Genomic DNA, 15,058 nt, shown 5'->3' with positions numbered 1-15,058 from the left:
TACCATGATCAAATAAAATTCATGTCAACTATGGAAAAATGGTTCAATATTAGGGAAAATATTTTAGGTCAAGGTATTTTTTGTTAAGATAAGGAAGGTTACCATTATAATAGATGCCAAATGGCATTTTATGAAAGTTAAAAATCTATTTCAGATTTCTATTTTTATAACCTTCATAAAATTTGATTAGATGAATAGTTTTTTAATTTTATAAACATATATCTGAAGCCAAAACTAGTCATATGCTTAATGGAAAAACACTACCAGCACTTGCATTGATGTCAGGAACAAGAAAAGATTTTTATAAGCAGCCTTTGTTTTTGCTTTACCATTGTTTTAGGAAAGATTAAGCATTCTAGTTATGCAAAAAAAAAAAAAAAAAAAAAAAGAAAGAAAGAAAATGAAATGTAGTTAATAAAAATAACTAATAATGACAAAGTGGTTTTTTTGTGCCTGGTAGTTTTCTTACTGAACATTATTATTCATTATCACAGATTATGGTAGTATAAAAAATCATTGCCACAAGGGTAGAAAGTATTTTTTATGCATATGTGTAGAAACTGAGGCAATAAAAACTTAAGAAACATGCTTAATATTATTCACCCAAGAAAGGCTGAAAATTAGATTTGAACCTAGTATAAACCATAGTTTGTACTTTAAACCAGAAGTTGGCAGACTTCTAAAGCTTTATTGGAATACAGCTGTGCTGATTCATTTATGTCTTGTCTATGCCAATAGACATGTCATGCTAAAACAGCAAAGTTGAGTGGTTGTGGCATGCATATCCCAGTGTGTTCCACCAGCCCTAAAAGGTATACTCTCTTGCCTTTTACAGGAAAATTTTGCTGACCTCCAACTTATGACATTAAACTCTATTCCCTCAGATTAAGCCATTAGATCTTTTTTTTTAATTAGGAAAGAGAGTACAAAATTATAATTAAGATTATATTGATTATATATTTGGTAAACCCAAGATAATCAACTCAGAAACTGTTAGAAATAAAAAAGTATAAAATGAGATAGTTTTTTAATCCTAAACTTCAAATTTCATTTGGTTTTCAAATCACAAATAATGACCAGTTTGGGAACATAATGATAGTATAGATCCCATTCTAAAGAGCAAAACCAAATATGTAGATACAAGTGAACAACGAACATGAATGACATGAATGGAAAAGAAATAACTGATGAAAGAATCAGATGGGAACTCTGGCAGTATCTAAAAACTGCATTAGTAATAGGCAAAGTGAAGGTTAGTGACTTGAGTCTTCTGTATTTAGAGGATCTAAATGGTGGGTGTACAGCCATAAATCACTAAAATCTAGGCAAGGTAAGCATCATGAAATGAAACAGGGACAATAAATTCTACAAAAGATTGACTTAGATTAGTGAAAATAGAATCTAAAAAGGACTTTATTGCTCTGAGGAATAAAAGAGGGATTTGCCTTTACAAATAACAAATAGGGATTATGAAACAGGTACAGTGAATTATGAAAACCATTGTTGACTATTAAAACTAAATAAAATGAAAAATTGCAGAAGAGACTCAACTGAAGGGTGTATTAATGGACTAGAAACTAGATATGAAGAAATTGCCTAGAGTACAACACAGAGGGTAACACAAGGAAAAGGTAAAAGAAATGAAAAATCTTGGCAGAAACTCTAACATGTATCTAATAGGAGTTCCAGAAGAAGAAAATGGAAGGTATGCTGTATTTGAAGCAATAATGGTCAAGAATATTCCCAAACTGAAGACACAAATCCTTAGGGTTAAAAGATCTATTGTGCTCATGGCAAATTAATACACAAATAGATAGCATATACATTTTAATTTAAAATTACAATAAACACATGTCACAGTGAACTTCAAAATACCAAGAATAAAGCAAAATTCCTTAAAGTTGCTTACTAAAGAGACAGTTTACCTAACAAGACAATTTCTATACAGAAATTTCTATTGTATTTCACAATATAGAAGCTATATATGGAAGGAGACAAATAGTCTGAGAAATAAACTTGGGATCTGTAATTATATCTTTAGTCATATTAAATGTCATTCTGCCATTCAAGAGTAAGGGCAAAATAAAGACATTTTTGCGTATACATCTTAATGTAAAGTCATCATCTTGAGTAGAGGCACAGCTAACATTTTGAGTGCAGTTGTACTATGTGTTGCAGGATATTAAGAGCAAAGAAAAATATAATGTTTAATAGATTTTTTTTGTTAAGCATAGAGTCACCAGATTTTCAAGAGGAAAATGTAATGAGTAGTAAACCAGCAAAAACAGAAAAGAATTTTGTCAAGTATACCAGTCATTATACTAAATGTGAACGTAGTTGATTTATCACCTAAAAGACCGAGATATTGCCCTAAAAACAACAACAACAACAAAAAAAAATAGCTAAATCCTCATCATTAGAATGGTTGAAGAAAAAGAGTGTGAAAGTCACTTTGATATTAAACATTACTAGTGTTAAGTGAAGTAAAACAAAGGAAAATTTCTGATAACGATAAAAGTCAAAATTAATGAAAATACAACAAGCTAAAAAAAAGTTGTTAGAAGGAGCAAGCAGAACCAAATTGCAGTAGTTTGAAAAGAGTAAGACTTCTTTACATTGAATCTTTTTTTTAATATTTATTTTTTAGTTGTAGTCAGACACAATATCTTTCTTTATGTGGTGCTGAGGATTGAACCCAGGGCCTCGCACATGCTAGGCGAGTGCTCTACCACTGAGCCACAACCCAGCTTCTACATTGAATCTTAATAAAATGAAAATTAGCATTGAAAGAGTGTCAGTAGCACAAATAGTTACCATGTTACTTGAATAGATCAGTTAATATAATTTTTAAAAATTTTCCTGTGGAGTTAATGAAATTGTTACTTCATTAAACTTTAACAAGAAGGAAATACTAGAATTACTCTTTTTCCTTTCAGAATTGTCATGCAACATTATTGCTGGTTTCACTTAGACAGTATTAAAAAGTCAATTAATTTTGGATAAGCTAGACTGGATAGGATTTTGCTGTTCCATTTGATAAATTCAGCTTTTCTCAGTAGTCCGAAACCAGTGTAACATTGTTCCCCTGAAAAGGAACAACTTGGCATTTTTAAAGAGAATTAAGTGGACAAGATTAAAAGCATGGAAAACAATTATGAGGCTTTTACGATAATACAGGTCAGAGAAAGATGATATGGTTTGGACTACTGCCATGGCTAACAAGGTGATGAGACGTGCTCAGATGCAGAATATATTTTGAAGGTAGAGCCTGTAGGACCTCCTGATGACTTATATATGGAGTGATAGAGAAGACTCATTAATTAGTCCTGTGCCTGAGTAATGAATTTAATGATGGCTTAGTGAAATAGGAAAGATTTGAGGAGGTTACAGATTTGGGCTTTGTGAGGGGGATGTGGAATGGAGGAGAGACACCAGGAGGTCTCATTTAGATGTAGTAAAGAATTAGAATAATTAGTTGATTCATAATTTCATAAAAAGCATGTACTTTTTATGTTTGCTTAATTATCCAGAAAATCCTATCTTCACTTTATAAAAATGGTCTTTCTTAATAAAACAACTAGGTAGGGAACATTCAAGGTAAAGGAGGGAATGTTTTAAGTTAGCATATAGTTTAAAATAAGACAATCGAATTATACTAGGAAACAGAAGAAACAGATAAATGTGTGAATTGTTTTCTGCTATAAACATTGGTATGAAATAATCAAATTTAGAATATACCTAACACTAATAATCCTTATAGAGAAAATTTCTGTTTATAGGTATTGTAAGTAATAGGAATATCCAACATAAACTTTCTTAGATAAAAATGCAGAATTTTGAACTTATTTTATTTGTTGTTTTCTGAAGTTATTTGTTTGTAAATCAGATATTGAGGGGTGATTAAGGAAGATTGGTCCCAGAATATCAGATCCCCTTTGAAAATAGGCCATGCGTTAAATTCAACCCAAGTAGAACTGATAGAATATTCTAGTGTCCTTTTGAATAGGACTAAGCTGACTAACTTCCATGAGTAGTAGAGGGACTGAATTTCTAATTTTGGGAAATAATAAACTAAAGAGAAACCATTGTTCTCTCCCAGAAAGTACTTTTAAAAAATGTTAGGCATGCTAAATTATTGGACTGATCTCTTTCTTGATTGGAGTAAGCCTTCAACTCAGAATAAAATTATTTTAGTCTTAAATTAAAATAGAATCATAATAAGGATACATTAAAAAATAAGGGAAAGTTTTAAATTTTACATTTTTTGGCAATTTGCCAAATAAAATGTAATAAGCATTTAGAATGAGCAAATCCAGTGAAGTAGGAGCCTTATTTGTGTAATTCATCACTGTATCCCCAGCATAAGCATAGTGCAGGTAACCTAATAATTTCCTAGGTGAATATATAAATTAATAAATCATTAGAAAGTGTGGTTCAGTGATATTTTAATACTTTTCTTCACTAGAGGGTGCTGTGTTAGCATTCAGTACTTTAAGTGTCATCTCTTTTTTTATATTTACTTTTTGCTAGAAATTAAATTTTTAAATCACCTGACTTATTAAATACTTTTATGCCTTTTTTTGCTTTCAAAATAATACTGATAGTATTGTGTATAATTAAATTCATGAAATTGAGCAGTTGTTAATGGCAGTCTTAAAACAAATTTTCTTTTTTTCTTCCTCCTTAGAAGACTTATGACTCCTATAATGTATGCTGCACGGGATGGTCACCCTCAGGTTGTTGCTCTCCTTGTTGCACATGGAGCAGAAGTTAATGCCCAGGATGAGAATGGTTATGCTGTAAGGAACACTTTTACAATATTTCTTTTTAATTTTTGCTATTTTGTTATTATTGTTGATAATCTACAAAATAGATATTTGGTTGTTTTATTACAAAGAGGGTTTTTAAGAAGTAATAATTATAGAAGAGCTAGGATATTATCACTGGTGAAAAACAGCAACAAATGAATAGAAAAAAAGGAATTATTTGACTCTTGTAGTCATTATTCATGACAAAAGTTATAATGTACAACAAAACCTGGACTCTGAATATACTAAGGATTCTTTTTTTTGTAGAAAACATTTTGGTGATTGGCAAATAAATCATTTTGTTCCATAACAGTGCCTAACTTTAAAATATTATTTGGTTTTATAAAATCAGTGAATATTGCAATCTGCTTTGCAATTATAGCGTAGGAAGTATGTTTACATTACAATGTGGGAAATATGTTTATATTATATTGTTAAATGAAAAGATTGCATCATCCTGTTAATTAACCATTTTCTCTTTTTTATTGTGCCATTAATACTCTTGGAAACATTTTCTGTCTATCTCATGTACACTCCTTCTCTTTAAGCAATCCGCTTTTCCTCCCCTTATAGGCTTTAACATGGGCAGCACATCAAGGTCATAAAAATGTAGTTTTGAAGTTGCTTGAACTTGGAGCTAATAAAATGCTACAAACCAAAGATGGAAAGACACCAAGTGAGATTGCAAAAAGAAATAAACATCTTGAGGTAGCCATCTATATGTTAAAGTAATTTTTCTGTAGTATGTCACATTATCTTATGTAGAACTTTTATGTTATTTTGTTGGAATTCACAAGTGTAACAATAGTTTTTCAGATATTATTAAATGTATAAATAATTTTTTATCCAACCAATTAATATTTTTCTACTATTCATTTACTAAATTAAGACATTTATAATGTGATAAGTTATATAAAAAGATATTGCTCTTACTGTGTTGCTAGTAATGAAATTAGACTAACATTACAAACTGGTTTAGATTTTTTTAAAATTAACTTACATATTGCAACAGTAAAGTATCAAGATGGACTTAAAACATTGTTGTATAATTTTAATTTGTAGATGTTAGACAATTTAAACATTAAATCCTTTAAGCAACACTTATTCCTATATGTGTGACAAGCTATGTGGTAAAGTGATAACATACTCGGGTGTATGATCTGCTGTCATTCAGATTTTAAAACTCAATGATAAATATTTGCCATATATTAAATTAGTTTATGAATACAAACTTTTGGTTTATATATTAAAGCTTTAGCCAGAGGTCTGTACTTTCTAAGCATAGATCAAGTACAATACCATTGTAAATTAAGTTCAAGAGTTCATAACACTGAGATTCTGAATTTTAAAGTATATGAAATTCTGCAGGTTCTATCACATAATTGTCAGACCATGCCACTTACATTGCATGTAAAATAACTTTCATTAATTTTTGAGCAGTCTAATAAACATGCATATTATTTTCCAAATAAAATGTACATTTCTAAAATTATTCTAGAGTAGAGACTAATTGCTAAAGTCTTGCAAAATTTCAAAAAGAAAGCCCACAAGGTAGTGCATGCCTATAATCTCAGCAACTTGAAGGCTGAGGCAGGAGGATGGAGAGTTCAAAGGCAAGCACTGCAGATTATTAAGGCACTTAGCAATTCAGCAAGACCTTGTCTCTAAATAAAATATAAAAAGGACTAGGATGTGTCTCAGTGGTTAAGCACATCTGGGTTCAATCTCCAGTATTCTAAACAAAAAAAAAAAAAATAAATAAATCAAAAAGCTGTTTGCATTATTTCTTCTAACCTTTGAAAATTTGAAGACTAAAAATCGGTTTACTACATTAAATTTTGGGCAGATGATACTGAATTTGATATAATAATTAAGAGCGTCACAGGTTATATTGAATCATAAATCATTTATTAACATGAGATTTGATATTATATTTTGACTGATTACATGACATAGCCTTGAAGTTAGATTGTAAAACTAAGAGGTTAGATTGTAAAACTAAGAAATTTTACCACATTGCTTTGAGGTATATAGTTGGGATTTGTATATATTTAAGCAAGTTTATTGCTTCCTTCCCACTTAGCAATGTATTTCAAGTACTACCTTACTACTTAATCATTCTTAGTCATTTGTTAAAGTGGTGTTTTAGTTTTGTATTATGTATTACTAAAAATACTACTTTCTTTCTCTAATTTTACTATTTTGAATTAGTTAAAACTCTTTTCTGGTTATTTTAGGTCAAGAAAGCATTTACTTGATTTTATAAAAGTTAATTCTCAGGGCAACAGGTCATGAAAGTTCTGACCCTTACACCTTGCTAAAATTTTATTTTCCAGTTGAAAATTAATCATATGTCATTCGTTTTAAGTGCAATTGTAGTATATAAAAATATTAACTATATTTGACTAATTTGTGAATCTTTTCAGATCTTCAACTTTCTTTCGTTGACTTTAAATCCTTTGGAAGGAAAGCTTCAACAGCTAACTAAAGAAGAGACTATTTGTAAACTATTAACAGCAGATTCTGATAAGGAAAAAGATCACATATTTGGGTAACATATTTTAGTTCAATGGAATTCCTATACAGAAGTTAAAAATGCATGCTTTTACTACTTATAGTAAATGTGGTGACTTATTTAAGATATATGATATTTTAAACTTTGACAGGCATTTTTAAATATCACTTAGAAATGTCTGGATTTTAAGTGCATTGTTCTTCCTAATTTTAGACGGTTTTATTTATGTGTACTAATATTAATCATATAACGACTTTGGCTTTAAATGTAAACTTTTAGTAAAATACCAATAAAATTTATTTTAAGGGATTCATCTTCTGTGTTAGTATTCAAACTGTATTATCCCTTGCTTCTGAGTATTTTTAGCATATTACTCATTTTTTAAACTAAAACTAAAAATATTTTTTCCTGAATACTATTTTTTGGTATATGACCATAAACTATTCTTTACCCCATTTAAAGCTGATATTTAATTTTTACTTATCACAATTGAAGAGATTTTTACATGCATAAATTTTACAAGGAATATATGTTAATGAATATTTTCATTCTTAGGAAAGATGAACTACATTTTACCATCAGCATTTTCTCTCATATCTTTGTTTAGGAAACCCTGCTTTGGGTTGAGGGTGTAGCTCAGTGGTAGAGCACTTGCTTAGCCTGTTCAAAAATTCCTAGATTCAATATCCAACCCAAGGGTGGGCAGGAAGAATTAAGACTTGCTCATTCCTTTGATACATCATCAAATCTGGAGTGTAAATTTACAAATATATTCTATATAGACTCATTCTTACTATTCTATTTTTTTCTGTAAAATATAAGTATATATTTATTAGTTGTACATTTATGGTCTGTTCTGAAATTGACATTGCTATAAATATGTATAGTTCATACACAGCATTTGGAGATCTGGAAATATTTTTACATGGTCTTGGACTGGAACATATGACAGACTTATTAAAGGTGAGATTTTGGGTAAACTACAATGAGTTTTATATATATGTTGATTTGTTGTTTAACCTAACATTAAATTTCAGTTCATAAAGATACCTATGAATTAATGCTATACCTTTTCTGCATAATTTGCAATACATCTCATTTTAAACTTGTAGTAAGTATCCCCAAATTTTATTATTATAGATATTTAAATAAAGTTTATGCTGGTTGAATTTGACAATTTTTGCCAGCTAAGTCCTCTGTAAATATGTAAGCCATTTGTTTTTGAAGTTGCTGATTTTCTTGTATAGAACTCTAGAAGCATGATTTTAAACCAAACAAACCTGACATCAGATTCTTGCTCTGGTTATTGACTGAAATACGTTACTTAAACTTTTTTTTTTTCCTTAAGAACAGTAGTAGCTAACATAAGGTTTCTTGAAAGTTAAATTAGATCATATGCCAACCATTCCCTAGGTGCCGTAAGCATACATTGTGGATTTGAGTAGATGAGAATTACTGTGAGGATACTGAAGTAGTAAAGTAGTACTTAAAATAGATTCCCCTTAGGAGTGTGCACATTCTGTTCAGGTGTTTTAGAGTTGGGTTTTATTGAACAATTTTGAAACTTTTATCTATTTGGAGAACTCTTCAGTATAAATATAATTTCAATTCCATTTTATAGATTTGTTTTCATGTAAGCAGAATTGAAAAGTAATTTGAAAGTAATCATTTTTTTTGAATCTGGAATACTAGTTATATTTATACTTTTTTTAGTGAATATATACTATCTACCCAATAGTGTAGTTCTCTGTCTACATCTCTATCCCCTCTAGAAAGCTGGAAGTGGTTTAAGAGTACAGCAGTTAACTATCTTATGTACACTTACCTACTTTGCTTTTTACTATTTATATTGAAAGGTGATGGGGTTTTATTTTCCCTTTTCTACAGGAAAGGGATATAACTTTAAGACAACTTTTGACCATGAAAAAAGATGAATTTGCAAAGGTTAGTATCATTTTCAAAACTCCAGATATATTGATTTTTTTTTTTTAAATTGGGCCTCCTTTTATTTTCTGTTTCAAAAATTCTAGGGTTACAGACTGTGATTGATATTTTTTAGGTTCTTGATTAAATATGATTATGAGTAACCAATTCTAAAATCTGATTACAGTATTGTTACTTTAGAAACATTCAAAGACTTAAAGTTTTGGTTTTGTTCCTTCAGGTGGCCATGATATCTCAATTAAAACCAGTGTTTTATTTCCAAATGTGAATAGATTTGTAAAATAGACTTCTTAGAAATAAGAAGTATTTTTTAAATGTTTGTAGGCATAGGTATGTGTCTTCCAAATAGTACCACTATTGTTGGTCTTTCAAAACTATCAAGACATTATTTTGTTCATATATGAATGTACAACCAGTGGAACTCCACATCATATACCGCTACAAGAAGAGGATCCTAATTAGGATAAGTTATACTCCATGTATGTATAACATGTCAAAATATACTCTAGTGTCATGTATATCTAAAAATAATTTTTAAAAGACATTATTTGTTTTCACATCTAATAATATTAAGTAACAATTCAAAAGTAATGTGAGAAATATTAAAGATACTTTAATAGGCTATCTAAAAAGCAATGATTTTGTTCCCTGAACACATTAGAAACTTGAAATTATTAGTATCACTAAAAATCAAAACAAGCATACTACTTAAGTAAATCAACTTGTATCTTGTTGATTTGACCATTATGTATTAAAATCTAGTAATTGGATTTGTTAGTCTATTCCAACTATTATGTATTGCAAAAAAATTACTGTAATTAACGGTATGCCTAAATATTTTAATGATGTAAATATCCTCGTTAGTTACACAATCAAACCATGTTTTAGTATATTATTTTCTAATATGTCTGTTTTTCAGGATGCAAGTAGAAAACTTCTTTGATAATTTTGAAGATTAAATTATTCAAGTATAATTATCTTAACTACACCTTAAAATTATTTCTACTTAGAATGGAATTACCTCTAAAGATCAGCAGAAAATTCTGGCTGCTGTTAAAGAACTGGAGGTAGAAGAGATAAATTTTGGAGAGTTACCTGAAGTGGCAAAGTTGGAAATCAGGTAAAATTAACTTATCAATTTATATTGATATTATTTAGACTCAACTGTTCTTTTTTAGTTTAATTTTGATCATGTCTATGTCATTTGATTTGATAATAATATTTTCCCAAGGAAACAGATTTTGGAATATTCTTTGCTCAGAAATGGGATGCTGTGCTATTCCCGGTATAGTTCTTACTCCCTTTAAATTATTTTAGATGTCATACTGAAAAAATCAAAGTAGTGATAGTTTCTCTTATGTTAATAAGAAAGCATTTCTCATATGAGCATGTTCAGCCTTTACTATGTGAGAAATTGTTGTCAAGCTATAAATTTCATTTCCAATAATATAAATTTGTTAAACACTGATTGTTACTAATCCAAAATCTACTTTGAAAATAATATTTGATTTTATTAATAAATTTAGAGAATTAAATGTTTTTTAACTTAATGTTTGATTTTAAAATAATTGTAGATTCACATGATATTTCATTGATACACAAGGAGGTTCCATGCATCCTTCATGCAGTTTGACCCTCTGTTAATATCTTACATAACTGTAGTACAATATCAAAACCAGAATATTGACATTAGTGCAATCCAGAGTTTATTCATATTTTACCAGTTATACATGCTTTCATTTGTTTGTGTGTGTATATATAATTCTGTGTGATTATATCATATGTAGTTTCATGTAACCACTCTCAATACTTTTAATATCCCTATACCATAAACTTCCTTATCCAACCCCTTTACAGCGATGCTCATCCATTTCTCCATTTTTAACCCTGAGCAAATGATGATAATTTGTTATAATGATATTATTTCATGACTGTTATATAAATAGAACCATACAGTACATGTCTTCTTAAAATTGACTTCTTGCAATCATTGTTAAGTTTAGTCAATATTTTTGCATATATTAGTACAATAGTTTATTCCTTTTGTGAATGAGTAATATTCCGTGGTATGCATTTACCATAGTTTAACCATTTATCCATTGAAGGACATTTAATTAGATTTTAGAATCTGTTTATTCTATGCTATGAATATATATTTATAGGGCTGGGGTTGTGGCTCAGCGATATAGTGCTTGCCTGGCACACGTGAGGCCCTGGGTTTGATCCTCAACACCACATATAAATAAACAAATAAAATAAAGGTATTGAGTCCAACTACAACTAAAGAAATATTAATTATATATATATATACACATATATGTATATGTATATATACATTTATATTTATAAAATTCTTTTATAAAGTAAGTTTTCATTTCTCTGGATAAAATGTTCAGGAGGGCATTTTAAAGGTTGTATGGGAGCTATATATTTAGTTGTTTTTTTTAACTAATCAACTTTTTTTCCAAAATGTCAATATTCTCTTATATTCCCCAACTGTATATTAGTGATCCAGTTTCTCTGAATACTCATCAGCATTTGATGTAAGCACTAATTATTTTTAGCCATTTCTATATGTGTATAGTGACAGATCATTGTGATTTTATTTGCATTTACCTAAAGGGTAATCGTGTTGAACACCTTTTTGTGTCTTATTTGCCATCGGTGTATCCTTTTTGGTGAAATGTCTCTGTCTTTTGCCCAATTTATATTGGATTGATTGTTTTTTAATATTGATATTGGGGCGTAGTCTATATTCAAGTCTTTTGTTGGATATGTGCTAATTTTTTTTTAGCCTGTGATTTTTCTTTTCATTTTTCATAGAGCAAAACTTAAATCTTGAGGACTAGCTTATCACATTTTCCTCTTATAGATCATACTCTGGTGTCAAGTTTAAGAAATTAGGTTCTAAATTTTTTTCTAACCTTTTTTTCCCGGAAGTTTTAGTTTTATATTTAAGTCCATGGTACATTTTGAGTTCATTTTTGTGTTGGTACAATGCAGGCTGAAATTAATTTTGGGGCTATGGATGTCCATTTGTTCCAGCACTGTTAAAAATGTTATTCCTTCTGCAGATTTGGTTTTCATTATTTGTTAAAATTGAATTGGACTATTTGTATAGATTGTTCTGAGTCCTCTATTCTGGGTTCTTGCAGTGTCTATCCCTCTGTAAGTATAGATCGAGTATCTACTTTTATCTGAAATGCTTGGGATCATAAATATTTCAGATTTTGAAGTTTTTCGGATTTGGGAATATTTGCATAGACTATACCTGTTGAGCATCCCTAATTCAAAAATCCAAAGTGCTTAGAAATTTGATTCAGATTTCAGATTTTCCAATTAGAATAATCATGATGATACGGTATTGCTAACTGTATATAGTAAGTCTTAACATCAGGAAGAATGATTCATCTCATTTTATTCTTTCTCAAAATTGTCTTGGCAATCCAAAAACTTTTCTTTTCATATAAATATTTTAATTAAGCTCTTCTATGTCTACAAAACCTTTTTTGAAATTTTTATAGTAATTGTACTAATCCTACACAAAATTGAGAAGATATCTTAACTATGTTGAGTCTAGTAAATCCATGAACATAGATATCCCTACAAGTTTGAGATCTTCATTTCATCAACATTTTATAATTTTCATTACATAGGCATAAATCTAACAAACTCTGTACAAAATTTAAGCATTTTATTATCTTTAGAGCAATTGTTAATGGTATTGGATTTTTATTTGTTTCCACATGCGGTTTATTTCCATGCTCTGATTGTAAGTACTTTATCATTACTGAACTCACTTATTAGATATAGTTTTTTCTAGGTTCTTTGAGGTTTTCTACACAAATCATGTAGTCTGCAGAGAAATAGGTTAATTTCTTCATTTCCAATCTATATGCCTTTTATTTATTTTTCTTGCTTTATTATAGTGGACAGAACTTCCAGTATTTTGTTGAATAAGAGAGGTGAAAAGTGGGCATTCTTGCCTTGTTCTCATTCTTAAGGGAAAATCACTCCACTTTTTTACTATTAACTGTGATTTTAAATACATGGAGATTTTTGTAGTAACTCTTTATGAGAAAGAAAATTTAGCTCGGTTACTATTGTGAATTTTTTTTTATCATGAATGGTTGTTGAATTTTATCAAATGCTTTTTCTATGTCAATTGACATTGTTACACAGATTTTTTCTATAGTCATATAAATGTGGTAAATTGCTTTGTTGGATTTCTAATTATTGAACTAGCCTTTCATACCTGGTATTAATCCCATGTGGTATGGTATTTCTATGAATTGTTGAATTTAATTTTGTCAGTATTTTACTAAGAATTTTTGCATGTAAGTTCATGTGAAATATTGCTCTTTAGGTTTTATGCTTTGTCTAGTTTTGATATCAGAGTAATTGGACTTATAAAATGATGTAGGAAGTTTTTCTCCTTTTCCGAGTTTTCCGGAAAACTCTTCAGTAGGTTGTGTAGGATTAGTGTTAATTCTTTGTTAAACATTTTAATTGGATTTTTCCTGTGTAATCATCTGGTTCTAGTGAACTATTGAAGGAACTTTTTAATCATAAATTTAATTTCTTTAATGGTTATAGGACTATTCAATTTTCTCTCTTTCATCTTGGCTAGGTTTAGTAGTTTGTAGGTTTTGAGGAAATGGTTCATATCTTCTGATTGTTTGAATTTACCAGCATAAATTTGTTGCTAGTATTATTCCCTGAAATCCTTTTGATGACTGTGAGATCTGTTATAATACCCTATTTCATTCCCAGTGTTGGTGATTTATGTCTTCTATTTTTTATCTGTACTTGTCTTGCTAGAGGTTTATTAATTTTATAAAGAACCTATCTTTAATTTGAGTAATATTTTCTATTTTTAATTTTATTGATTTCTGCTATTATTGTTTTTTCCTTCTGCTTACTTTGATTTTTTTTTTTGCTCTTTTTCTAGATTCCTGAGGTATAAGTCTAGATTATTTATTTAAGACATTTTGGTTTTGCTTATGTGAGTATTTAGCCTTTTTCATTTCCCTCTCAGGACTTCTTTAATTGCATTACACAATTTTTAATGTTATATAGTCATTTTTATTCACTTCTATATATACTTTCATTTCCTTTGAGACTTCCTCTTAGATTCATGGATTTAAAAGTATGTCATGTGATCTCTATGTGTTTGGAGATTCTTGTTGTAGTTATTGATTTCCAGTTTGATTCCATTATAGTCAGAGGAAATGCTCTGTATGATTTCAAGGACTAAATAAGATTTTAAAGGTTTTGGCAGGTTGAGGCAAATTCCCCCAAACTTAATAGGATTATATTTAGTAAGGATAAATGAAGAGTTAAAAATTAACTATATTACTACAGGATGGGTTAGATATAACTAAATTCACCTGAAGAATCATCACAATTTTAGTGGATTACTAATTTATCTTGATAGTATCATATGCCTAGCCATGAAAAGCTATCACTCTTAGACTGCATTAATAAAAATATGATGTCCAGAATAAATAAGGTAATTGTTTCATTACACATAATACTTAACATCTGGAGGTTTTTGCTTATAGAAGGATTTAAACATAGACTAGAAAACCCATAAGGATTATTGTGCTTTAGATTATGATTATATATTTAGTAATTTTTGTAAAAATTTTTGTATATAGACATTCCCTATAGTAAAACACCTTGATTTTGGAATTCTAATAATCCATAATAATTGTTTTTCTTTTACCAAGTAATTTTTAGCTTCTCCTACTTAGCAACACTACCTGATAATCAAACTATGAGATTTTCT

The 15,058-nt window shown here is 29.2% G+C and overlaps 1 protein-coding gene across 2 annotated transcripts in view; it reads left to right on the top strand.

Annotated features, from left to right (window-relative positions):
- Asz1 (ankyrin repeat, SAM and basic leucine zipper domain containing 1) overlaps positions 1-15,058 on the top strand; it is a 42,290-nt gene that overhangs the window by 16,683 nt on the left and 10,549 nt on the right. For both annotated transcript variants that reach the window (XM_027926424.3, XM_071607665.1), the window contains 6 exons: positions 4,688-4,799; positions 5,382-5,516; positions 7,235-7,359; positions 8,211-8,286; positions 9,211-9,267; positions 10,278-10,387. In XM_027926424.3, coding sequence (XP_027782225.3) covers positions 4,688-4,799; positions 5,382-5,516; positions 7,235-7,359; positions 8,211-8,286; positions 9,211-9,267; positions 10,278-10,387 — 615 coding nt within the window. The remainder of the gene's footprint in view (positions 1-4,687; positions 4,800-5,381; positions 5,517-7,234; positions 7,360-8,210; positions 8,287-9,210; positions 9,268-10,277; positions 10,388-15,058) is intronic.

Source organism: Marmota flaviventris, chromosome 1 (genome assembly GCF_047511675.1).
Source record: "Marmota flaviventris isolate mMarFla1 chromosome 1, mMarFla1.hap1, whole genome shotgun sequence".
Classification (NCBI taxonomy): domain Eukaryota; kingdom Metazoa; phylum Chordata; class Mammalia; order Rodentia; family Sciuridae; genus Marmota; species Marmota flaviventris.
The sequence above is the reverse complement of the archived record's forward strand: the minus strand, read 5'-3'. Positions and strand labels throughout refer to the sequence as shown.